This window comes from Schistosoma haematobium, chromosome ZW, assembly GCF_000699445.3.
Source record: "Schistosoma haematobium chromosome ZW, whole genome shotgun sequence".
In the NCBI taxonomy this organism is placed as follows: Eukaryota; Metazoa; Platyhelminthes; class Trematoda; order Strigeidida; family Schistosomatidae; genus Schistosoma; species Schistosoma haematobium.
This window is the reverse complement of record NC_067195.1, coordinates 68,140,741-68,165,689: the sequence shown is the minus strand read 5'-3', so window position 1 is coordinate 68,165,689 and position 24,949 is coordinate 68,140,741. Positions and strand designations below refer to the sequence as shown.

Genomic DNA, 24,949 nt, shown 5'->3' with positions numbered 1-24,949 from the left:
TTAGGTATTTTGGGTCAAGGTAAAGATGGTCGGTTGTGACGATGCTGTGATTCTTCATTGAGTTAGGTGGCTGGGACATATGCTATATCCAATCCCCCTCTACGTTGACTAGCGATACTGACTGCGGTAAGAGTAAATTGAATGGAAGATAGCAGTGGTGAAACTGAGATGTGGCATCAGCCCATGGAATCACTGATAGGTTTCAGCTACCGGCTTCGAGTTAAAAATTAGGTGCTATAGTTCAAAATTCTTCTTCTTGAGGCAGATCGATTTAATTCATATCCCCTCTTAAGTCCATAGCTTTCTTTACAGTTAATAATAGTTTATACAGAAGAATAAATTTATCTCACAACTTTACCTAAATCAAAGTCTGGTCTAGAACCTGGTTACATGGCACACACATGCCATGGTATGGCCTAGAGTGGGGAGAGTCATCTCTCCCTCTCTAAATGCTCTCACATGGCTACGCGTATACAGCCATTATCAGGAAAGTCCGACTCACTGCCTTCTCGCGGTGGGGTTGTTGTTTACGAAATTGAGAGGACGAAAAGCGAATGTCCAGTAATTTAATCGTGTTGGTGGATACGGAGGATCCACCTTGGAGAGTTAGAAAACACTGATTCGAAACCAATCGTGTGAATGGGCTCCAGGATCTTAAGGAAACAAACGGCGTATGAACCTATTGTTGGTCACCGGCTACCATAGGACTGCATCTCTTGACGTCACTCCGTTGCCTTGTGGATTAGACCTCTAGGCCAAAAGTTCGGGGAGTGGCCTCCTAAGAAAACCACCCCCCTCGGTTTTGGCGCCCGGCTAGTATCTCAGCCCTCACACAAATCGAATGATGTAGTGTGGCGCATATCTGTTTGGTGTCTCGGTTACGTGTGTTGTACAGATTAATGTTATTTCTTGGCAGTTTGATTACAGAAATTTAGATGAACATAATGTTAATATCTTGGGCTGTTGCCAGATGAGTTAGAAGGTACACTGCATCAAGTATAAATTCATACCGCTACACATGATATGATTTATCTTCATAAAGATATCGTGCTTGCAACGATTCCTGCATTTGCTAGGTCGATCTTGTTTGTAGTCGTAGGTATGCACTGGATAGGAGGAGGAATTAGCACGAAATATCCATTTGATTATTCCTGTTTTTCAAGAATTCTCTGGCTGGTTTTGTACCTCCTGACGAAAATCATTTTAACTTCTAACTAATTGCTCAAATAGATGTGATATTATCTGGGAAATTCGGAATCTAATTAATGCACCTATTTTTTTATTTTAAAGCGTGTATGCTCTTCATACCCACTGATAAACCTTATAACTATTACAAACCCAAGCTATTATCGGATTCTATCAGGTGTTGTCTAATAATGTCTAATTGGCACATTAGTCAATAAACACACTACATAAAAACTTACCATCATTTTATCTTCATGAAACTAGTTTAATATGATCTGAATTATCAGGTACCGTACTTCACTTCTTTATCAAATGACTTAAAAATCTTGACTAATTAGTTTCATCAGAGTATATCTCCACACATCCATACATTGCTAGTTTTATTCATCTGTTCATTCAACTCAAAGATTTTCTGTAGTATAACTAGGCTATAGATACTGTTTAATGTTCTTGTGTGTCGGTTTTTTGTAACATTTTTGACAGGAAAAAGCTTATTCGCTCCAAAATGTTTACGCGAGGGTTAGTTTTTTTACTTATAATTATAGTGTACGTTGAATATGGATATACGGTAATACCATATAGTTTATTATTTCATTATAATTTATATTAGACTTTTAAGTACCTGAGTGGAGTGGTGGTATAGCTCCAAATTCACTGCATATACTTCATTCTAGGCATCCAAATAGTAAGTATGATTAGCCCTCATACAAATAGTGTAACTTAAAGCAAAATACATCGGTTTGTACTTCATTGGTGAGTTACATCTAAGTATTTGAACAACAACTATTCCTCTAACTTAATTTTGTCTTATCATGTTGTCTCTTTTTCTAAGTAGATTAGATATTTCACCAAAACAATGTGAATTTTTCATTGTTGTACAAAGTTCGTGAGAGATTTCACTTATTGTTTTGATTAAAGAGAATTTACAACTACATTTTTCTTTCTTAAAATAGTTTACTTTAAAATGTTAAAGATAGACATGACTTCTAATGTTGTTACTTTTTTAAAATTCCTAATAAATGTTCAGGTTCACCAAAATTTCTGGATACTTTTACTTCTCAACCATTAGTATGCGATTTAAATTCTGATATGATTGCTGATGTATACGGCGAAGTGTCAGGACATCGAGTAGCATATATAGGCGGGTATGTTAATTTCTTGATTTATTTGTTTGTTCTCCGAGTATAATCAAAGCTTTGTTGTCAACTGGATCTTAAAAGGTTTAGCTTTTTCATCATCCCAGTTTTTTATTAATGTATGGTTTTAATAGTTGAATTCATGAGTCTGTCTAAGCTAGATAACCATTGAAAACCTGGAGGCATTGGACGGCCGTTTCTTCTTAGTATGGGACCTCTTAGCAATGCGTATCCACGATCGCGCTCTCGGGACTCGAACCCAGGACCCTCAGTTTCGCACGGAAATGCTTAACCTCTAGACCACTGGTCCGACATTAAACGGCGTTAATATCTAGTTTTGATCGATCCATAATCTTGCGCAACCCTCCACCTATTGTCTGAAGTTAGAAATTAGCACCGTCCGTGAGATTAAAATTACTTTATATCTTTCTTATTGTATTATATCCTTATACTCAATCTTTCTTTTATATATTACTATCATTGAAGTAGCTACTTCTATGAATTAGGTGTTTATCTTGTTGTCTTAATGAAGTATGGCAAATTGGGACGATGCATATATATGCCTGGTCCTACGTTGTTGCTGATTGACTGTTGTGTGCCAAATTTATCTAAACTAATGTTGAATCACCAGTTCGTATTCTGCTGTGCATCCGGTTAGAATTTTATCATCATACCGTTTGTATAATATAAAATAAAATCTACAAAACAAGTTAAATGACTCAGCTGGTGAATTTTTGTAACGTTGTTATAATCTAATTTCTATTTCGAATAACAAACAATATTGCTCTGTCGAGCTCTTAAAATTTAACTTGTTCACATTCATTTATTAAATAATAATATTATAGAAATGAGCTTACGAAATTATCCACTGCCTATTCTGGCCCTTCATGGTCTCGACTTGGTTATTCAGCTTTCGGGGATATCAACAGAGATGGTGTTCCTGGTAAGCCAGCTATTCAATTGGAAACTTGTCGCAATGTTGTTGCATTGAAAAGCCTGTTTTTCCTTTTCTCTTTTTTTGTTGGTTTTTCACCATCATGTAGAAAGTTGTATTATAATTAGAATTTAACACTTCGTAAATAGATTTACTTTTCATAAAAAGTTGATATGTGATTACCGATTTTGTTGTATTTTCACTTTGAAATTCTCTTTTAAACAATTATTCATATATTATAAGTATATTCTTTGTAATCAGTGTTAATAGTATTATGGAGCAGTCAGTTAGTGACTTTCAATCAATAATTTTCAGGTTTAAACCTCTTATTCCATTTACTTCGGTTTGGACAGCTAAGTAGATTCATTAGCCTTAACCCAAAAATGGTGGCTAGAATCTGATTACGTAAACATGTACGCTTAGCAGATGAGATGCATAACATTCACTTAGGTAGTGTTGTAATATATTTTACTTGGAAAATAAAATAGTTTTTAATTTTTACAGTACGTAGGTTTTAACATATATCTTCAATAGTACATGTTTACATAATAAAGGGAATCAAACAAACTTGTTTCTGGACATAATTCCAGCATCCATTAGATATCCGTTTTACTATTAAAATAATTCATTGATTGTCTTATCTGTATTTGGCTCCTTTTTCCTTTTATGATTTTATTGATTAGACAAATACATACAGTGAAATCATTGTCTCTTGTATCAGCTTTTTTGTGTAATAAAGATAATAGGTTGCTTCTGTCATATAGTTTAGCTCCCAGAAGGGAAAGACAGGAATATAATTGGTGAAAAATAACGTATTAAGTTGATAGAATAAAAGAATTAACAAAATTCAAGATGATATTTAACATGATCAGCATTGGATTTTCCTACACATTAATTAAAGGAAATTGTCACTGAAATGCGACAAGAAATTCTCTGTGGAAGCCAATAGAACAATACCAATAATTCACTTCTATAAATAAATTATGATGCTGAAGTACATAACGAATGCAGTATATATTATACTTCTATCACTTCTGCTTCATATTTCAGTGCAAAATAGAGGTTGACTTCTATGATTGTTATTCAGTAAACTTGAGCGCCTGCGTTGTGTAATCATTACTGGTATATTAGTGCTAAACTGTTTTAGGTAACAGTTTACTTGGGTATACCTAAACAGTTTATCGTTAAAATAACAGGTTGTTAAAATTATACTTCAGTATTTTACTGGACGTCAATATTTTTATTGTCACAATGTCAGTGCGGTAAATTTAAAAATTTAGTTTTTATTTGGTAATCTTATGTTTTGTTCCAACTGAGGGTAATTACTAAGACTGGCTGTCAATCAAGCTAACAATTTTGTATATTCATATACTTACTTTTCGTGAATGACATTTATGTAGATATTGTAATCCTTGTGGATAATGAGAATACACAACAATTACAGGTGATACTACGTACTCAATCATCGATTGGTTCTTTGCCTGATGTAACTAATGCTGAATTAATTGATCTCGATCCTAAGTTATTAAGTACTCCACAATCTGTTTTGGGATTATTCGTGTTGAATGATTTCGGTAAGTATTTAGTGTTTTCATTTTAAAACAAGTTTGAAACTATAAAACTGGAGTGTGTATTGTCAGTAAAACAGTTATAGAGTCTATAAGCAGCGTTTAATGGGGTTTTCAGCTCCTTCTTAATATATAGGAGAGGCTTCAGTGATCAAACTGCAACTTGTCACATGAGAGAAATTTTCGCTTATCAACTGTCCAGTTTGATAAATCCCCCTTAAGTTTGAAGCAGTTTGGGCATAATAGACAGGGCCAACAGGTTTCTAATATGAAAGTTTGCGCGATCTAATTTTACTAACTCACGGTCTCTTTTTCTATCAGGAATAGATTTCAACAACACGTAGTTACTAAACCACTACGACCAATACCCATAGGAGTTATTGTGTCATTTAGACTTCTTGATCGACCATACTGACATAGATAGTCATTGACGTGAAGATTATCGTCGATAATTGGCAAAGCACTTAGTTCTACCTGTCGATTTGTGCATTATGAATTTATTTCATATGAGTAACTCGTATTTATTCTCTTTTATTTTATGGGTTAATCGTAATCTGTTTTCTTACTGGTTGATGCGAATTTTATTCGTCCGATCATATCATACAACTGATTTTCAGCCTGTATGCATTGAGTCAAGTTTTGTTGTTGAGTCCATTATCTTGAGTATAAGTTTAACATAAACCAATTATTTGTTATAAAATCACTCAGTACTTATATGCATTCATACACAAATATCCCAAGAATTTAGGACGGTTTTTTGACTTCATTTGATCTCGTGTACGGCAGATTAAACACTCCTAAATGACTGTAATCTTCAGTAACTTGGTTCAAAACAAAGGATGCATGAAACAATGACAAAATGGCTGCAGCTCTTTTTTCCTGATTCCCAATTTCTTTCGCTTTATAACTAATCCTTTCTTCAGTACCTTTGTTTTTGGTCGAATATTAGCTTGTCGAGTTAGTAAACTAGCATGTAATTCTGTAAAGGAGCTTATGTAAGACAAATCATGCCATACATGGAAGTAAGGATGGGATAATGTTCACCTATTAACCCTTTATCCATTTTCTTAGTTGTCCAAAACTTCTTTCACAACGTTTGATTTGTTGACTTTGATTTATTATAGCAAACTTGGTTCTGATAAAATTCAATGAACCCAGTCGAAGTACTATGAAAAACATTCAGCAATGTCCAAATCTTTAGGAGTTACTTTTTACTTGTATTATATGTTAAAATAATAACACATTACCAGTCAAGGTGGAACTATGCGATACCCTTTAGCCAATCAGGTTCTAAGCGTAAACTTTTAAGTTTTGGTGGACGATCAAATCAAACTGATATTGAATGTCGATCGTTTAATTAGTAATTTGTAGAATATCATCATAGAGTAGTACTTTAGATGTAAAGACGAGTCTGTTTTATAGACGAACTCATTTATCTAAGTATACCATATTTACCTTGAGATGTGAAAGTTTTAGATTCGGTCCTGTACTGGTTCATAGGTGCATCTTAAGGTATCTTCGACTACAACAAAACAGTTACTCTGTATTACAATCAGGTTTTTGATTTTAGATCTCAGCTTGTAATGATTGACATTTGTTCTGTTCGTATGTGAATCTGTTAAGTTATTGTGCCAAATAGTAATGTACATAATATTAATATTGCTGATGGAAATTATTATCATTATTATTATTTGATTTTTCTACTATGGTAGACTATGATGGCTCAATTGATTTACTTCTACCTGTATGCAGAGACGCTAAATGTTTGGATACCAGTAGTATATATATATATTCTTTCAAAGATCGAAAGGTTAGTTTTCGCTTCTCTGTGTTATATTATTATTATTATGAAGAAGAAGAAGAAAAATACAACCAGAAAGGATATTTCTAGTTAAAGAAGTTGTTTCCTTTTTTATGATGAAAGTAAAAGAATGATACGTCAGGATCGCCACGGGCCTTATGGTTATCCTTGTCTGATAACATCTCAAGCCATTGTGTTGCACCATCTCTGGAACCTCAACTGGAGAGTCACGAAGGTCCATCAGAAGCCAGTCCTGTACAGCTTTCCTTGATACCACGACGCTATGTCATACACTGATAATCTCCACTTTTTCCATCTAGTCCCAGTGCGATGTGGAATTCTCTGGGACGACATGTCCAAGCCATCGAAGTTGGTGTTTCAAGATGGTGACACCAGCCTAATTATCGTCGCTCTTCCCGAACACACGATGACGAACCTCTGTATTACACACATTTTGTTGCTACTGGATGTCAGCAATCTTTCGGTGACAACGATGATCAGACACGGAGAGTTATCTAACATTTTCAAGTTGGAGAGTCCAGGTTTCACAAGCATAAAGCAAAAATGCTCTCACCGACGCGTTGTAGATCCGACCTTTGACAGACACACTAACATCACGAATGCAAACAAGGGAATAATCGGAGTCCAGATAGGTACTCCAAAAGGAGCGGCAGTCATGTACGCAACCATGCCAGCGTTAGCTGATCGCGATGTGATCAATCTGAGTCCAGGTTTGAAATGCAGAGGCAGGACGCCAGATGACACATCGGTGATAACTGTGCAGGTAGTTAGTGCTAGCCAGAAACAGGTTATGGTCTGCTCACAGTTGCAGTAGACGGTCCCCGTTATCTGACCTGAGACCAACACGTCCCTATCGGCCACCTAAATGACTTTCTTCTGTGCCTAGACGCCCGACCTGAGCATTCAAGTCTCCGGCTAGTACTACAATATCTGTCGGACGTACGATCTGTAGAAGAACAGATAACTGGTGGTGAAACTCATCCTTGATGGCAACCGGGCTGCAATCTGTCGGAGTTTAGGTAGAGACTACGAAAAGACATCGTTTCTCACACCAACTTCTTCGCATTTTGATTCTTTCAAACCTAACAGCAGATAACCGACTGTTAATGGGGTTCAAATCGATTAGTTTTACCTCAGCTTTAGCCCTTAGTGCGACACCAACGCCAGCAGGACCAGGCAAAGATTCCACAGAGTTCTCCGATAAACGCACGCGAAACAAGCTTTTCAAAGCTACAGATGGGGAGTGAATTTGTAGTGCTTCGCTAGAGTTTTGAATATGGGTCTCGGATAGACAACAGACATCGATATTAAGACGTTTTAAAGACAGCCAGCCCTGTCTGTTGTCCGATCTGCATTAGTGTGCGAGTGTTGAAGGAGGCCAATTTGGATGGTATACGTGGTTTCAGAAAGGCTGGTTCGGATTTCGCATTCAGTGGTACCACTCAATTTCCGACCAATCAGTGATTTGAGATCGTTTGGATAGGACAGAATTTCCACCACAGATGAGCTGCTGTGTGAATGGAGAAATAAAAGAATATACAGAACGGAAATAAAGGAATAAACAAGTGAAGCAATGTTAAATAAAACGGGCAATAATGAGTAGTTTTGAGTTTGATTTTAGAGAATGAGAATTAAAGCGTGAGTGGTTTTTCTAGTTGTAGTCATTATTTAGTTTACATGTGAGCTGGGATACACCCCGAGTGCCTAAACTGAAGCAGGTGGTTTCCTTAGAACCCACTTGCCGAGCCTCTGATTTAGTGGTCTAATTTAGAAGGCGGCAGAGCAACGTTAGGAGATGTAGTATCATGGTAACTGGTGACCGAATATAGGTCCATACGCTATTCGGCGGCGTGCTTGAATATCTGAGCTACCTGTTTCTGCCATCTGATTATTTCAACAAGTTATCTGTTTTTCATTTGTTTTAATTTATAATTATGTCCATTAATCGCATAACCTATTCAGGCGCTTTTATGAAAAACCTACGACCTTTCGCTGCACAAGTTACGAAAAAGTACTATAAAAGGCATCGTGGTGGTTGGCAATATGCGTTAAAGAGAATGAACATTAATCGTATGCCAATTCCCGAGCTGCTAAATTCTAACTACCGATCATTAATCAACAAAGTGGACTATCTGCAATTCCTACTTAGTCAAAATACGTATCGTAATTGTAGTGTTATCATAATTCAAGAATCTTGGTTGAATGATTTACAAGATGACTGCCATGTATCACTACGTGATTTTAATATTTATCGTCAGGATCGATCGAACAATAAAAAGAGGTGTGGTGGCGGTGTAGCTGCGTTTGTAAACATAAACTGGTGTCGATCTTCGTTTGTGTGTTTTAAGTTTTCAAATGACTTTATCGACTGTCTAACTCTAAGATGTCGTCCAAAACATCTGAATAAATACAAATATGTTTATATTACCAATATCTACGTGACTTCAGATTGTACATTATCTGCACTATCTGTTTTTGCTGATGAATTCACTGAGTTCTCTGTTACTGCCTTCAGTGATTCACTTTCAATTGTATGTGGTGATTTCAATTCATGTGACTGTAGCTTCCTTACGTCACTAGGTCACCAAAATGTAGTGAATTTTCCTACCCGTTTGGATGCTCATCTAGACTTCGTCTTCATTAATGATGTGGGTATATATGCGACTCGTAAACGTGCTCCATTGTCTAGCTCAGATCACTGTATAATTCGTGTTCTACCTAAAGTATATGGAAAGCATGGGAAGAGTACACTCTTACGTCAACCCAAGAAAGTCAAATATAGGAATTACTCAGAAGAAAATATCCGAAATCTGAAAAACATGCTTCATACGACTAACTGGGAATTATTTACAGATGACTCACTCGAAAACACTACTGATGTTATCACTTGTTACCTTAAATTCTGTTTTGATATTTGTTGTCCCACTGAAACCATTTTTGTAAGTTTTGATCGACTTACATCTTCACAACTAAAACGACTACGGAGGATGAAAGAAAGAATGTACAAGGAGAAGAAATCTAATGAAGTTCGTAAGCTAAGTGGTCTGATAAACCTAGAGATTAGACGTCTCAACTGTATGTTTACTCAAAAACTCTTATCTTGCAAAAACTCTCCAAGTATGTGGAAACTCTTTAAAGAACTTACAGGTGACAGACAGATTAGGAGCGATAACCAGCTGAATGTTTGTGACTTAAACAAGTATTTTGTACATCAGTCATCTGACGTGATGCTCCCTCTATCCACGGGTTTAAAAAATAGCTGTGTTCCTACTTTCACTGAAACTGATGTACGAGGATGTCTCCAGTCGCTTAATTCATCTCGATGTTTGGGACCTGATGGTATCCTAAACATCCTTTTTAAAAAATGTGCTGACGTTCTGTGTCATCCGTTCACAACTATATTTAACAGATCCTTCTCATCTAATCTCATACCGAAAATGTGGAGAAAGATGAAGATAATTCCTGTACCCAAGAAAGCATTTGGTGATAAGAATGTAAAATTTAGACCTGTTGCAATAACTTCACCCTTCCTCAAAACCATGGAAAAATTATTAATACTTCCACTTCAGCCTGCGATAAAAGAGCATACTGACCCATACCAGTTTGCATACAGGCGCAAAAGAAGCACTTTAGATGCTGTTGTAGTTCTGCATCACAACATAGTGTTCAACTTAGAAAAGGGTAAGAAGTATGTTCGATGTGCTTTTCTGGACTATACTTCAGCTTTTGACTCTATACCAAGACAACGTTTACTTAACAAGTTAATCAGCGTCAACACTGACAGCTGGATAACCAACTGGCTATGTTCCTACCTCTCTGGAAGGGAACAGTACACTGTGTTTGGAGGAAAGTGTTCAGAGTCTCTACTGTCTCAGGAAGGTGTACCACAATGAGCTGTTCTTTCACCTCTTTTATTCTCTTCTTTTCTGCATGACCTGCCATCTTCCACAGAAAACACTTTTGTGAACTATGCGGATGATCTCACTGTATGTATGCCTATATCTTCGTCTTTACATCCCATAGAAATGAATGAGTTTTTGTCTCGTACTGATTGTTGGTCTGTTGGTAATGGTCTCATACTTAATCCGTCTAAATGTCAAGCTGTTAACTTTAGCATGAGACATGAACGGAATATAAACACTATTTTGAGATCCCATAGTGCTTGTACCATCGGGGACTCTTTGATATACTCAGTGTCGAAGGTCAATTATCTTGGTATCACCTTTTCCTCTGATCTGTCTTGGTCTTCCCACGCTTTATCGTTATCGAAGAAGGTTTTCCGTCTGACCTACTACATAAAGAGATTCCATGCTCTTGGAATTACTCGTCATTTACTCTTACAGTTTGTCAATTCTTGCATATTACCTATTATTCTTTACTGTTCTCCATTATTCTTTCCCGGGATTTTGAGAAAAGACTTTGCTGTATTGCGAAGAGTGCTGAAGGCAGTTAGCAAGATGTGTGGTGAATCTTTCGAGGTCATAATTAATATGGTTGTGGATAGACATTTAAAATCATGCAAACTCCTGGCAGGTGTCATTTTATCAGATACTAGCCATCCCCTTCACTCTTATCTTTCTCCTTGTATATCTTCTGGTAGAACGAGACGTAATTACATTAAAATCCATGCACGCAAGGAAAAGTATAAAAGTTCTATAATGCCTTACCCAGCAAATATACTCTGTGACGAACAGGTTGTTAGAATTAACCTAGTCAATAACTTACATTCTTAACATGTCTTTAATTTTAAAAAGTTTGTACAGTTTTTTTTCGGTTTTTTTTATTTTTTTTAAAAAAAACCTTTTTTTAAAATTTCTTTTTGTATTTGCTACTGCCTTTTTGTTCGTTGTTCAGTAAGTAACTTGTTGAAATACCCTGTGCTGAGAATTCTATATTGTACCAAAATATAATGTTGAATAAAGCCATTAATAATAATAATAATAATAATAATAATAATAATAATAATAATAATAATAATAATAATAATTCGTATTTGGCTCTTAAATACCATCATTACACAATGGGTTTAACTGAAGTATTATATATGGAGTCAAAAATAAGATATATCTTATCTTTATCAATTGGAGTCAAAATGAAGGTTAAAGATCTATCACAACTGCTTGGTCAACGTCCCAGAGATCAAAATATTAATTTTTCTGTAGTACTATAATGTTTTGTTCATAAGATTGAGATTAATTTTTCTCACTAAACGAAATCTCATAGTTGTTCTTTTAAAAAAAACTATTGTGTTCATTTACTTGTTGATTATAACGTGTTTTCTCTCTTTTATTTCTTCATAATATCACCATTATATTTTGTTATTCTGTTGTCTCAAAGTATTATAAATTATCAGTAATAGTAAAAGAAAAATGATTCACAAACTAAGATCATTGTGTTTCAGTTGAAATGATTATCATATATCCGTATTATTCTCTCTTATGATAAGTAGGAGTGTAGTGGACGCTACTCACAAGGATGTTTGTAAGCAGTGCGTAGCGGAACGTGGCTTCAAAGTTGCAACAATTATCAAATGGAGTGAAAAGTTTTGGTATATCGAAAGCACAGTATTAACAAAACACTTGAAGACTAGACGAGAAGACAGTTCAGATGTCAGAACACACCTGACGATGCAGATGTACGATCAAAGACTATATATGTGTTATGTAAATACTTTGTAACTTCTCTCAATTGACACACATTTCTCCTGCCTGGTGTCTTATTTTACAGGAAGATTTTATTAGAAAACCAACAAATTATATTGTTTTTATTTATCGATCGAGTATACATGATAAGAATAAATACTTATTTGTATGTAAAAGTAACTTACTAGTCAGTAATATTTGTTTTCATGCATTCCTCAGTTTCACTTTGTTAATCGATTCATTTCTTGTTCTTTTTTACATTTATACATTTTAGTGGTTCCCTGTTAATGTAATATGGGAGCCTTCAAATGTTAAAGAAAATACTATGCGATGGTCTTTAACATCCACTCCACAAATAAGATCTGGTTTATTGACTAGTTCATTAATTGGTCCAGCAGTTGGTGATGTCAATATGGATGGCAAACCTGATTTAGGTTTAGGTGTTACGAGTTGGTCAAAAAGTGATCAAAATATGGGTGTTTATCCTGGAGTGTTCGTTAATAAAGGATTAAATTCTAATGGAATTCTCACTTTTCAACTTACTCTACTTCCGGGCGTTCAATTGCCACCAGACAATACTAGACTACGTCAGTTGGCATTTTTTGATCAATCTGATGATGTAAGAATTTTTCTTATGAATAATGCTTGCTATTAAATGTTTAGTCTCACCATATTCTTTGGGATATTACATTGAATTGGATGAGGTGAGAGAACTTTTACGACATAGTTTAAGCAGAATGATGCATGACAAATGTTTGTTAAATAAATAAAATTAAAAAGCCTACTTTATTGACGATCTACTGCTGTTGAGATTGCCGCTTGTATCTTTTTGAATAAGAATAAAATGATTATAGAATATTGGTCCGAGCAAAAATATAAATTCAATTTAATCTGTTTGGATTCTTATTAGTGTTATGTTCTGATGTCCGATTTAGTCACGATATACGCTTCTCGCGGTAAATCGAACCTGCTGTGCAAATAAGAAGACCATATAAGTCAGGGGGTTTAGTTACCAAACCGAATTATAATGTATGTACGATTGCCCTTATGACCTTCAAGCAAGGACATGTAGACCAAGACCTTGAGTTGGTATATAATGGACTTCCTCCAACAGCGTGGTTCGTTTGTAATTTTTCACCTATCATTTAACTTTAAGTTAGTATATGAGAACGGACTTTCTTAGTTGTAGATAACTTTAATATTATTTATGTTGGAATTAAAAGTAATGTACTAGAATATACGTCTCTAAAATTAGATCTTGTTAATATATAGCCCCACTGTTTCATGTGAAGGCTAGTAATATACAACCCAATAGCTGGAAGTCAAATTAACCATCGTTCTACTAAGGTGAGTCTACGGCAATTAAATAATGTGAACATTCATCACTACCCCGTGTCTTCTTGCTGTTTGTTTTTTCTTCCGACAGAGTTTTTCCAAAAAGTTTTTTTTCAGCATGACTGAACTACATTTACCTCGTCTATATACTGTGTTATGGTGTATTCCATTTTTATTACTTGTAGAGTATTTTGGATTTCTTTATGGTTTCTTTAAATCCCCATGATCAACCTTCAGCCCAGTTATTCCTGAGTACTGTGGATACTGATCCATACTTCTTAAAGGTATTTATTGGATTATTTTCCTTTAGTAGAATATATATATATATATATATATATATATATATATATATATTACATAGAATCTTGCACTTTTCATTGCAAAACTAACTCACTACTGATAGTGGTACATTCGTATTTTTTCTCAAGTTGATACAAATTCCATCAGCTCTCTCAACGTAATCAGTACTGATCTAATAGAAGTATTGTCAACATCAAGTGAACTGTATGACATGATATTTTTACGTTTACAATTAATACATAACAATATATAAATAACTCATCAGTCTATTGTTCTCATTATTCGACTAGTGTGACGTTAAGGCTTTTTTTGTTCGAGAACAAAAGTTGGTTATTTGTCTTTTTTCGACAGAACGTATATATATATATATATATATATATATATATATATATATATATATATATATATATATATATATATATATATATACCCTATTTAACAGCCACTTCTGCTTTGTAACGACAGAAGATGGTTTTCTATAGCGATATGTTGTTTTGTAAATACGTAGTTGTCAAGCCTTTATTGAATTTTGCCATAAGATGGTCTATGTTAGCATTTTTCGTTCGTGTATGTGTCATGACCTTAAAGTCACTCTACTAAATGTTATTAATTTGTCGTTAAAGCATAGTTTAACTTAAGAACACTTTATAATATACATTTATAATTATTTACTTTCAATTCTTCCATTTTTAACTATAAGGTTACTGTTCTTAATGGACTTTGTTCATCTGCGGATTCATGTTCAGATGGTAGATTACCTTATGGTCTTATGGTACCTGGAATAAGTTCATACCTCAACACTGAAGCTGCTGCTGGAGGTCGTCATCTTTCTGCTGCACTTTTAAGTTCACAAAGTTGTTGTAGTGCTCTTCAAGTACCGTTTGAAATATTTGGTTTAGGTCAATTTGCCAATTATGTTGAAAAATTGACAATTTCTATACCACCATCGAGAGAAGTAAATCGTTTATTTTCAAAAATTATTTGTCTTACATTTTGGACTACTTTTAATTTATATACATTTATATATAATTATCAAAAGTGGAAGAATTATTTAATAATATGAGAATGGTACCTAGGCATTGTCTTATATGAATTGACAATGTTGGTCGATTTTTCATAGTTAATGCAAAATGTGGCTACTTATTTAAGGCTGGTATTATTACTCAACTATTTAATAATTTTTGTATTTCAAATATTTTCTTAATGTTTGATTTATAAATGTTAAATAAAAATGTTTTTAGCAAATTAGCTGTAGTAATTTTGAACAATTAATACAACGAACTTTCAGTTACTTCACTGTAGCTCCAAATTCTATTCTACCTAATTTGGTTAGTATGGTAGAAAAATATTTATAACTATCACATCAAAATTTGATCTGAAGCATAGTATATAATGTGTTCTTGGTAAGCAAAATCCACCAAAAAAACAAACTTGGTCAATTTCTTTAATTAAATTAATGAGAAATATTGTTTGCCTTGACAGTTTAATCATGTGTCATACTTTTCTGTTTTATATGGTTAGCTTCGTGGACTGATCTTAGTTAAACAACCATTAAAAACCAGGAAACACTAGACAGCTGCTGCATCCTACTACAAGACTACCTGACAGTGTGCACCTAGAACCCTCAAGTTTTTGAGTGAGCGCCTAACCTTCAGACTACTGAGCTGATATTCAGTAGTTTATATAGTTTACCAACTCTCGATATTGCGCAGCCGTCTGTTTTTGTGCAAAGACTGGAAGGAGAGTGTATTACCATCAGTTATAGGCATTTTTGAGCAAAGTTGATGAATGGTGGCTGTAGTGAAGTCCAATACGTTCATTAAATAATTCTTCGTAAACATCCTTTCACAACTAACTTATCAATGGAAATAGGAAGTAATGTATGGTCTTACAAGTTATTCGGTCAATCAGTCATACGCAACACAGAATGTGGTACATACGTGCATCGGTGAAAGTTTTCACACCTTAATAGCAAATAGATATACCAGAACAGTATAAGTAGTAATAATGTTGGTGGCAGTAGAAAAGATTAGGCATAAAATTAACGACTTGAAAAGAAAGTATGGATTCATGGAATAGAAAAACGTACGAAGTAGTTTGAAGAACTAGAATTTAAGAAAAGACAAAGAATTAGTGCACCTACCCTTTACGAAATAAATCCTCTTTAAATTAACTAACTGTTATATATAAAACCCTATTCATAATATTGGTTATGTAACTTATCCTGTTCATTGGTATAGTAGTATGTATTATTTTATTTTAAATATAATACATAGTTTATATTCTTTACAAAATCAAATCTCTTTTTTTAAAATACTGGATTGACGCATAACTTCTTATATTTTCATTGTTGTTGGTATATTGAACACTTTCAAAGGATATATCAGTATATACTAATCATAATCTTTCTAGGTGAATAATTTAAGTTTGTAACTATGTTCATTTGGTTGAATGAAACGCCACTTGTGTATTATTCAAATATATTATTATGAATAATCATAATAAGTTTTCATTCTATTACACTTTCTTAGCTTATTCGATCACGTTTACTATCGTTTATTGTTCCAAAAGCTCAAATTGTTATCAATCCATATCCATTAGATAATCCTTCTGCGTAAGTTGTTTATAAAATAAGACAATTTTCTATCTTTTTCTGTAAATGATTTAATCTTATTTCTGTACAATTGTAAAAATATGTATATACTGTTATTTTTCACAATAGTAACCTATGATATGTTTATTGATAATGACAATTGTTTAATGAATACAAAAGTGGCGGATAGAGATGCAAAATATAAACCATAAGACATTTTGGTATTGTTTTACTTGAATCTTCCTATTGATGTTTTAGGACTGAAATTAATCAGTCTCTTATTGGCATATGTGCATACTGTGCGTATGCCTCGATATTGTCTTAATGTACAAGCATTATAAGAAAAGATGGATAGTGGCTAGCAGTGGAATCCATAAGAAATTTTTATCCTTATGAAGAGATTGAAAATGTAGTTATAAAAATAAATTGTGGATATACATGAATATTCATGGGTAATTGAGTAATAAGATGGTATAGATTTTGAAATGGAAGTTCAATTTAACCAGAGAGGCAGAAAAACATTAAAAAAGAAAGTCAGTTAATGACGGTAGTTGTGAAAAGATCAAGAGAATTAGGAGAGAGGGAGTAAGGGTGATGACCTTAGGAAACGAAAGGTTACAATTATTGTAGAATAGATTCAGTTAGTTCCTTTTTTGTGTGTATAGGCCTAGTTTCCCTAAATGTGTTTGTTGCAGAAGCTTTAACAATGGAAATGATAAGGAATGTTTATTGCCGTTGATAGCTTTCTGTTCACTGTGTATATGACTTAGACAAGTCTGTTTTGATCGAACGATCAATATTTACAAGGTGACCAACTTTTGAGCTTCTTATGAACTTATTGCCATCTGTTTTGCAACCATGATGAGTTATTTTCTTTTACCATCTTGGATAGAACGCATATTAAATTACCAATATATTTACATTCCAAGGTAAAAGTTATTTGATAAATATACATTTATATGATTAGATGTGATAGCTTGTCCTTTAAGCTCTTGATGAGGTTAGATCGGTTAGAAACTTTGTGCGAATGAATTTCTTTCGAATGAGTTTGAGATTCTCTATTCTAAGATGTTTACAGCCATTTCACCCTTGAAATTGATGTTCATCTAGAGCATATTTTTTGGCACAGAAGTTATTGACTCTTTAAGAGCTTCGAGTTTTATTTTCTTGGTCAGTAAATGTGGTTATATATTCACCTTTGACAAGTATGTTTCTTGGTAGAGTTCAGTACTCATCGATAACCTCAAGACTACAAAAGTCGTCAGATTTGTATGAAGAAAGATATTGGTTAATTATTTTTTCTAATAATAGGGACATAAATATGAACACTCCCTAGCTGGTTATTTATTTATTTATTGTTAGCTTTATTCAATATTATATTTTTGGTACAATATAGAATTCTCAGCACAAAGTACCTCAACGAGTTTCCGTTTTTTATTTCTTGATCGATATTAACGATAAATATTGAGTGATCGCCAGTTAGATATTAGTAGTTGACATCTGAATAGTATTCATTCTTTTCAATGTATATTGCCAGCCATCACGATGTCTCTGATTGTACGTTTTTGTAACTTGTACAGTGGAAGGTTGTAAGCTTTTCACAAACGCACCTGAACAGGTTATTCAGTCAGTTGACATAGTGACCTGTTAAGACAAACGAGGAAACAGATAACTTATAGAAATATATAGATGGCAGGAACAGGTAGCCCAGATATTCAAGCAAGCCGCCTTCCGTGAAGGTTTTACTGTAAACACATTTATTTTGCCGTTTAATCATCAAGAAAGTCTTTTTATTCCTTTTGTCGCTTAGAAAGTAAATTGTATTACCGAATGATAGTTTTTAAAGTAACATGATTCAAGTTAAAAATAATATGAGCATTATCCTATAGTTAGTAACTTTTATACAGGTTAATTCCGTGCAATGATTATCCTCAATTGTTTCCCAAACTGGTCATATATATCCCATAATATTCATACTGTCGTTTCATAATGAGTTTTTGCTCAAATCTAGTACATAATTAAAGTCTCTTCTCATCGCCAGCTGATACTATATACAGAACCACTAAAAGTTATGAAGTAATGGACGTTTTTTCGTCTGTGTTGAAAACTTTTGGGGTTGAAACTATTAAACTATGTGGGATTATGACTCAGTGATTAGAGAAAGAAGAATACCGTTCCTACCACGAAACATGATAAATTACACTGTTAAGCTGTTCTAAACTAAGTACATCTCTCCATCCATCCCCCTCTATTGGTTTCAAATAATTCGCTGGCCAATATAGAATTAATATTACTTTCTGTTGTGGATCTTCCTCTAAGCAAATACCGCAAACCTCATTCACACCATTATCTATATATACGCTAACAATCAATAGCACCCCAAGAAATTCACCCCTCCCCTTATTCATTACACTTAATCAGAGTACCAGAAAAAACGATCAGCTACCTTAAATTGTTATTTAGAATGAAAAAATACATTTTGAATATATGGATAAAATGTAAGGTCACAACAAACGATAAATCTCAATAGTCATACACAACTGTACGACATATATAGGACTTTTGTAACAGGAAATTGACTAACACATGTTTAGTTAATTAACAATAATTTCAATGGTTGAAATTACTCTAATATCCGCAAAAAACCCTTCTGATAACTATAATTTATTGACGAATGGGTGCTATTTTAGTGAACGAAAAGTCATGTGGAGTAAACCAATTTATCTATTTAATGCAATATTACACAGTGGCTTAGTAAAATATGAAAATTATACATTAATTACATTGTTTTCACATCTTCCTTCATTTATTTTTCACATGCATCACGATTCCTTCAATTTTGTTGTTATTAACATTTTTATTTGTCTCCTTGCCTGTTCTCTTCAATTCAGTCTTCTATTCTCTGGTATTCCACTTCTGATTTCTACTACTACTTATATCTGTCAGCGTAAGTAGCATTTACTACACTATCACAACGTTTAACACGTCTAACGAAAGCTCACAATTAGAATAATATGAAGATTTCATTAACCAATTATTTGATAAATTCGTTTAGAAAAAGAGATACAAACTGTAACTCCTTTGAGAATTGTTTCCCTTAATTTTACTAGTCTCTTTCCCTGGTATCTACCTAACACTTCTCTATGTAACACAGTTGTGTTAATTAAAATATTTATGCACATACTTATATGATTTTTATTTTATCCTTTTTTTTCTACTGCTATATTTTTAGATGGACTATGAAATTGTTTCTCCAACCATTATATAATATGAAAGTACTATATATAGCTATAACACTACTATGTATTTGTATCCTACTCATAATTATTATTGGTATTCTTCAATGGTTTGAATTTCGTGAAGATCGTTTAGAAAAACAAAAAGAATCTCAACGTTTTCATTTTGATGCAATGTGAAAAACAAAAAAAATATGGAAAGAGCGTCCGTACATGTGTGTGTATGATGCGTATGTAAGAGTGAAAATCAAAACTGATGGTAACAAAAATATACATTTTGAATAGTGTGTTTCCTATTCATATCAATTTATGTTTATCCAATCTCTTTATACCTACCCACTGTATCTCTGTTTGCTTGGAATATTTATATGTCTGTGACTGTATGGGAGAGAGGCAGAATTGATCAAGTGGAGTGTACGTTACTTATTGTCTATTGTCTAACAAAGTAACTGTGATCCATGTTTTTCTTTTCTAATTTTTTTCTGTCACAAATGTTTACCTAATAACCTTTTTTTTTATCTCCGTACATATTTTTCACCATGGTTTTAAGATATTTGATATGTGTCCTGCATTCCGTTTACACAAATCTCTACGATGTTATATATATATATATATATATATTTCTGAGTTCTGAAAATCAAATTTATTTATGTTTGATCCACTTCGATCATCTACTTGTTTTTTATTCATGTTTACTTGTCAATGAAAACACTCACAGATTGCTTGAATAAATTTTCACGTTTTATCACGTATTTTCAGTACTAACGAATTTTTATTTAGTTTTATTGTTGTTTTATCTTTATCAAAGACTCACTTTTTGACGTTTCGAAAGAATTATAGTAATGATAAAAAAAATAACTTCTATAACATTGTAGGTAAGTAGTGTTCTTGCTTCTTCGTTATTTTACGTCCTTGAAATTGCTAATAGATATGGGGTTATTCTGGCCTTTACCATAACTGCTACCTTGAAGTGGTGGTTGAGCTTGCCTGTCGTAATGACTCAACATAGTTGTATTGGCTGGAACACATGTCTCTTTAGGTAATACCATGCCAGGCAGGTCCGAGAGGAAATTCGTACTGTTGGTTGTAGAAGAGTGTGACAACAGTAAGGTGTTTCCTACGAACAACTAGCATTTCTAGTAATGCTGCCTTCTTACGATGAGAACGATCCACGGGCGAACTCGAGGAAGCTGTAAGAAGCTCAGAAAGAGCCGAAGATATTCCATCCAATCACCTTTCGGGAGAATATTCTAGAATCTCTGCGTGTAGCTTCCCGATTGGACAATGCTAATAACCCCCTGTGTGCGGATTGAATAGCTATAATGATGATTTCTTTTTTGTTAAAAACTATAAATATCTGAAAGTTTTTGTACCATAATTTGACGGTCTGGAATAATATTCCTTTCACTTGTCTCATTTGCGACATGGAAGGGTTCTAGCTTTCAAGTGCTCAAGTTATACGCAGCATATCAAGAATGTAAGCTCTAGATATAGCACTTACAACAGAAAAAATAGTTAGAAAAGGTCGACCCAAAAGATTTCACATTTCACCTTACTCCACGGATTCCCGTTTCAGGTAGTAACATCTTTTAAAATGCGAAGCTAACACATCAATAAATTCCTACGAAAAGGCCGTATTTGTGACCGCTCTCAAACAGTTGTCTCTTGGTATCCGATGTCACTGCTAAACCACTTCTCTTTTCACTTTCTTCAAAAAGAGATATCTTTCCACGTTGTGGTCGACTGGGAAGTCAGAACTCCCCTCTTACCCCTAGCGGCATCAGAGATCATCTTGTTCACGATAAAATTTCTCCCTCAGCTCTTAACAATTATCCTATCCACATGACTAACCCTTCTTACAAATATTTATCACCTTGTGCCACCAATTTTAATGATTCAATTCACGAAACATTATTCTTGATCTCTGTGTTGGAGCGTTTGATATCCGAACCCTGTATCAGATAAGACAGTAGGCTTCCTTAGTACACTAGGATCTCTCACCATCAATATATGCTGCGACTCCAAATTGCACATACAGGATCCAATTAGTCTCTCATTTAACCTCGGCCTGTAAATATAAAGAACCGACCTGATCCGCCCTTTGTGTATCTGGAGACCCCACTAATACTTCGTGTGACCTTATTGTTGTGTGTAAAACATTAATTTTAAAGGTAGGACAGGCTCTCCTAGACTGTATTACGATAGACAGTCGCTTAAGTGCTGTTCGACTAAACGAGACGAAAAGAACTCGAAAAGTTAGGGACACAGCTTTTCCTCTTCGTTGTTACTGCTTGCGCTATCACTGGTTAGAACCCGGATGAAGTCAAAGACGAACTTTATAGGACGTTTTCTAACCCGCTTCAAAAAGCTAACTGCTGTGGTGATGTAGTGGTTGTGGTTGATTTTAATCCCTACATAGGTAGACTAAACCACACCGAAAGGCACAAAGGAGGTTCTTGCGATTTCGTGGCTCAACAAATAGAATCTGCAACTATGCTCAAATAATCATCTGTTTCTAACAAGCATCAATAAGGAAAAACATCATTTGACATGGCGACTCCCACACTCGATTCAACGGTGGAATCAAAATAGACCCGATTTTCATCACCCATCGTTGAAGAGGCTAGAGAGAAGATTGCCACTCGTTTCGGAGCACATGTTTAGAACTCAGATCATGCTGTGGTACGAGCACGTGTTCATCTAGGTCTCAGTACGTAGAAAAAACAGCTAGAAACCTCTTTAAGTTTAACTTTGTGATAAGAAAAGTCAGGAATATGCTTCATGAGCAACCAGAGATGGAGTTAGCCAACCATGAAAGTGGAGATGATATCCATAAATCCGTGGAAATCAGTAGTATTTAAATCAAGAAGTTAAGAGACGTCAACGACGTTTACTGATCTGCTAGATGCCCAGAAACGCATCCCGCCTGGTTCTGAACACAATGAGGAGTCGAGGCAGCCTGAAGGTTAGCTGGTAAAAAGCCTACGCAATTATCGTGAGCAATAGTGGGTAACGAAAGCAGTGGCGATGAAAGAGGCAGCGGCAATTGGTAACACTAGATAATTGTTCAGACTTATCAGGAAAACAGGTATTGGAAATCCGGTTGTTAGTGAAACCGTCTCGGAAAAAGGTGGGACTATTATTCACTTTCAGTCCAGAAGATTGGACCGATGGTCAGAACACTAGGGAACAGTTTAACTGGCTTTCAGTTTTCAACAACCTCCAAGTAAACTGAATGGTAAATTGATGTAAGTCCTCCAACTCTCAGCAAAGTTGGAAGGTTATAAGCAATCTAAAGCTAGGGAGAGCAACAGGGCCTGGTGAACTAACTCTGAGAATTTTAGGGATGGTAGTTCAGTTTGAGCAGTTAGACTAACTGTAAGCTTAGCTAAAATCTGGGAATCGGACATTATCTCATCTGACTGGTCTCGATCTCTGGTCGCCCCTGGCCATAAGAAAGGACAAAAATCCTCGTTTTACAATCATAGAGGAATCAGTTTAACTGGTATAGTGTCTAAAATATTAGCCTCAATAAGACTTTGAAATATAACTAGAGCTCATGAAGAGCAAATAAAAAGAACTACTTTGGTTTCAAATCTGAACGTTGATACATAGATCTAACGCTCACCCTTGGTCAGGTTCTGAAACATAGACATGTTTTTCGACATCCAACAATAGTTGTATCCCTTGACCTTAAGGCGGCGTTCGACCCTATTAATCGTAAGCTTCCGTAGTGGTGTCTATCATTGGAAGACGTACCAAGGTAGTACATTAATCTTGTGCAAGCTTTCTACTCTATCACTACTAGTCGAGTCAGAGCTTATGGTGAACTTTCATCGGAATTTGTTAATTCAAGTGATGTTCATTAGGGCTGCCCACCTTCCCCATTCTTGTTTACCTTTGTCATAGACATGGTTATAAAGACAACACTTTCATTGTGTGATTCAATTTTTGATGATATAGTTCTATTTGGTAAAGACGCTGACAAAATACAGTCTTCTGACCGCCTTAAGAAACAATGGAAGCATGTTTAGGATGCAATTATATCCCTTCAAATACAAAATGCTGCTTCAGGATTAGCTTTTGTTAGTACCTGAATTAATGATAGGGAGGGAAGTAGTTGAACGCTTCACTTATCTTAGGAGTCTCACAGTACTGACGCTCTGGTGGCTAATGAAATCTCGTCACAGACTCAGAAGGCTAGATTGGCTTTTGCCAACTTGCAACATATGGTATAGGAGAGATATTTGTCTTTCAACCAAAAGGCGAGTTTACTGCTCACCAGTTAGCTCCGTCCTATCTTATGGGGGTTAATCACGGCCATTAGGAATAAAGGATATTCATAAATTACTAGTATTTGATCTATAGGTGTATTTGAAGCATTGTTCGTGTATTTTGGGACCACCATGTAAGCAATGCCTGGCTTAGAAATAGCGTACTACGTAGGAATGGCAAATCGACTGATAAGATAGTGAGTTTCCATTTGTGGGTGGGATTCGTTAAGTATCCCTAACCGTATTTCTCAACTGGCGATTTCGTCCGGTGTAGGAGTAGGTTGGAAGAAAACTAAGGGCAACCAAAACAACATATAACATCGGTCCATCAAGTCACTGACAATAGGACTGAGACATGTACACTGACGTAAACTACCCGGTTGTGGTCCGCGTGATTATCATAACCAGTGGTTGAGGATTGTATGACATAAATCATAATCATTTGCAATGTTGAAAGTGCATTCATTCTTTGACTTCCCTCACATTCTTAGCTTCCTAATTCTTTATGATTTTATTTCACTAATTCCTATTTTCTTGAGTCATATCTTCAATCTCTACTTTTTTCTGTTACAATTATTACTGTTCTTACTTCTACCATTCTGGGATTCGCTCTGACAATTTCATACCGCTTTTCAGATGGAGTGGTGCCACTATAACCAACACGCATGTGTAGCAGATTCTACGTTGCGACAGACCAATGTAAAATGCCCGACTTAACTATTTGAAAAATCTATCCATTAGCTGTAGACATGCAGCTTGAGTGTTAACACACCGTGTTATGATTCCCCTAGATCTCATCTGATACTAATTTGTTGCATTTAAAATCATATTAACTGAACACAACTGACAGTAGTGCTCCGATTTGACAAACGATGTGCCTGTGGTAAGTAACATTACTGACAGAAGTGATTTGGCTTTAGAGTT

General features: G+C 34.8%; 1 protein-coding gene across 2 annotated transcripts in view; it reads left to right on the top strand.

Moving 5' to 3' along the window:
• The window catches only part of ITFG1 (T-cell immunomodulatory protein), a 46,158-nt gene extending 23,637 nt beyond the window's left edge, over positions 1-22,521 (top strand). Inside the window, exons 6-14 of one of the 2 annotated variants that reach the window (XM_051212118.1) lie at positions 2,213-2,330; positions 3,167-3,264; positions 4,656-4,829; positions 6,536-6,633; positions 12,562-12,906; positions 13,808-13,906; positions 14,623-14,877; positions 16,454-16,536; positions 19,748-22,521. In XM_051212118.1, the coding sequence (XP_051072257.1) occupies positions 2,213-2,330; positions 3,167-3,264; positions 4,656-4,829; positions 6,536-6,633; positions 12,562-12,906; positions 13,808-13,906; positions 14,623-14,877; positions 16,454-16,536; positions 19,748-19,931 (1,454 nt within the window). In that variant the 3' untranslated portion in view covers positions 19,932-22,521. Of the gene's footprint in view, positions 1-2,212; positions 2,331-3,166; positions 11,047-12,561; positions 12,907-13,807; positions 13,907-14,622; positions 14,878-16,453; positions 16,537-19,747 lie in introns of those variants that run through there. The other variant, XM_051212119.1, reaches the window with a different exon arrangement.
• The last annotated feature ends 2,428 nt before the right edge of the window (positions 22,522-24,949 follow it).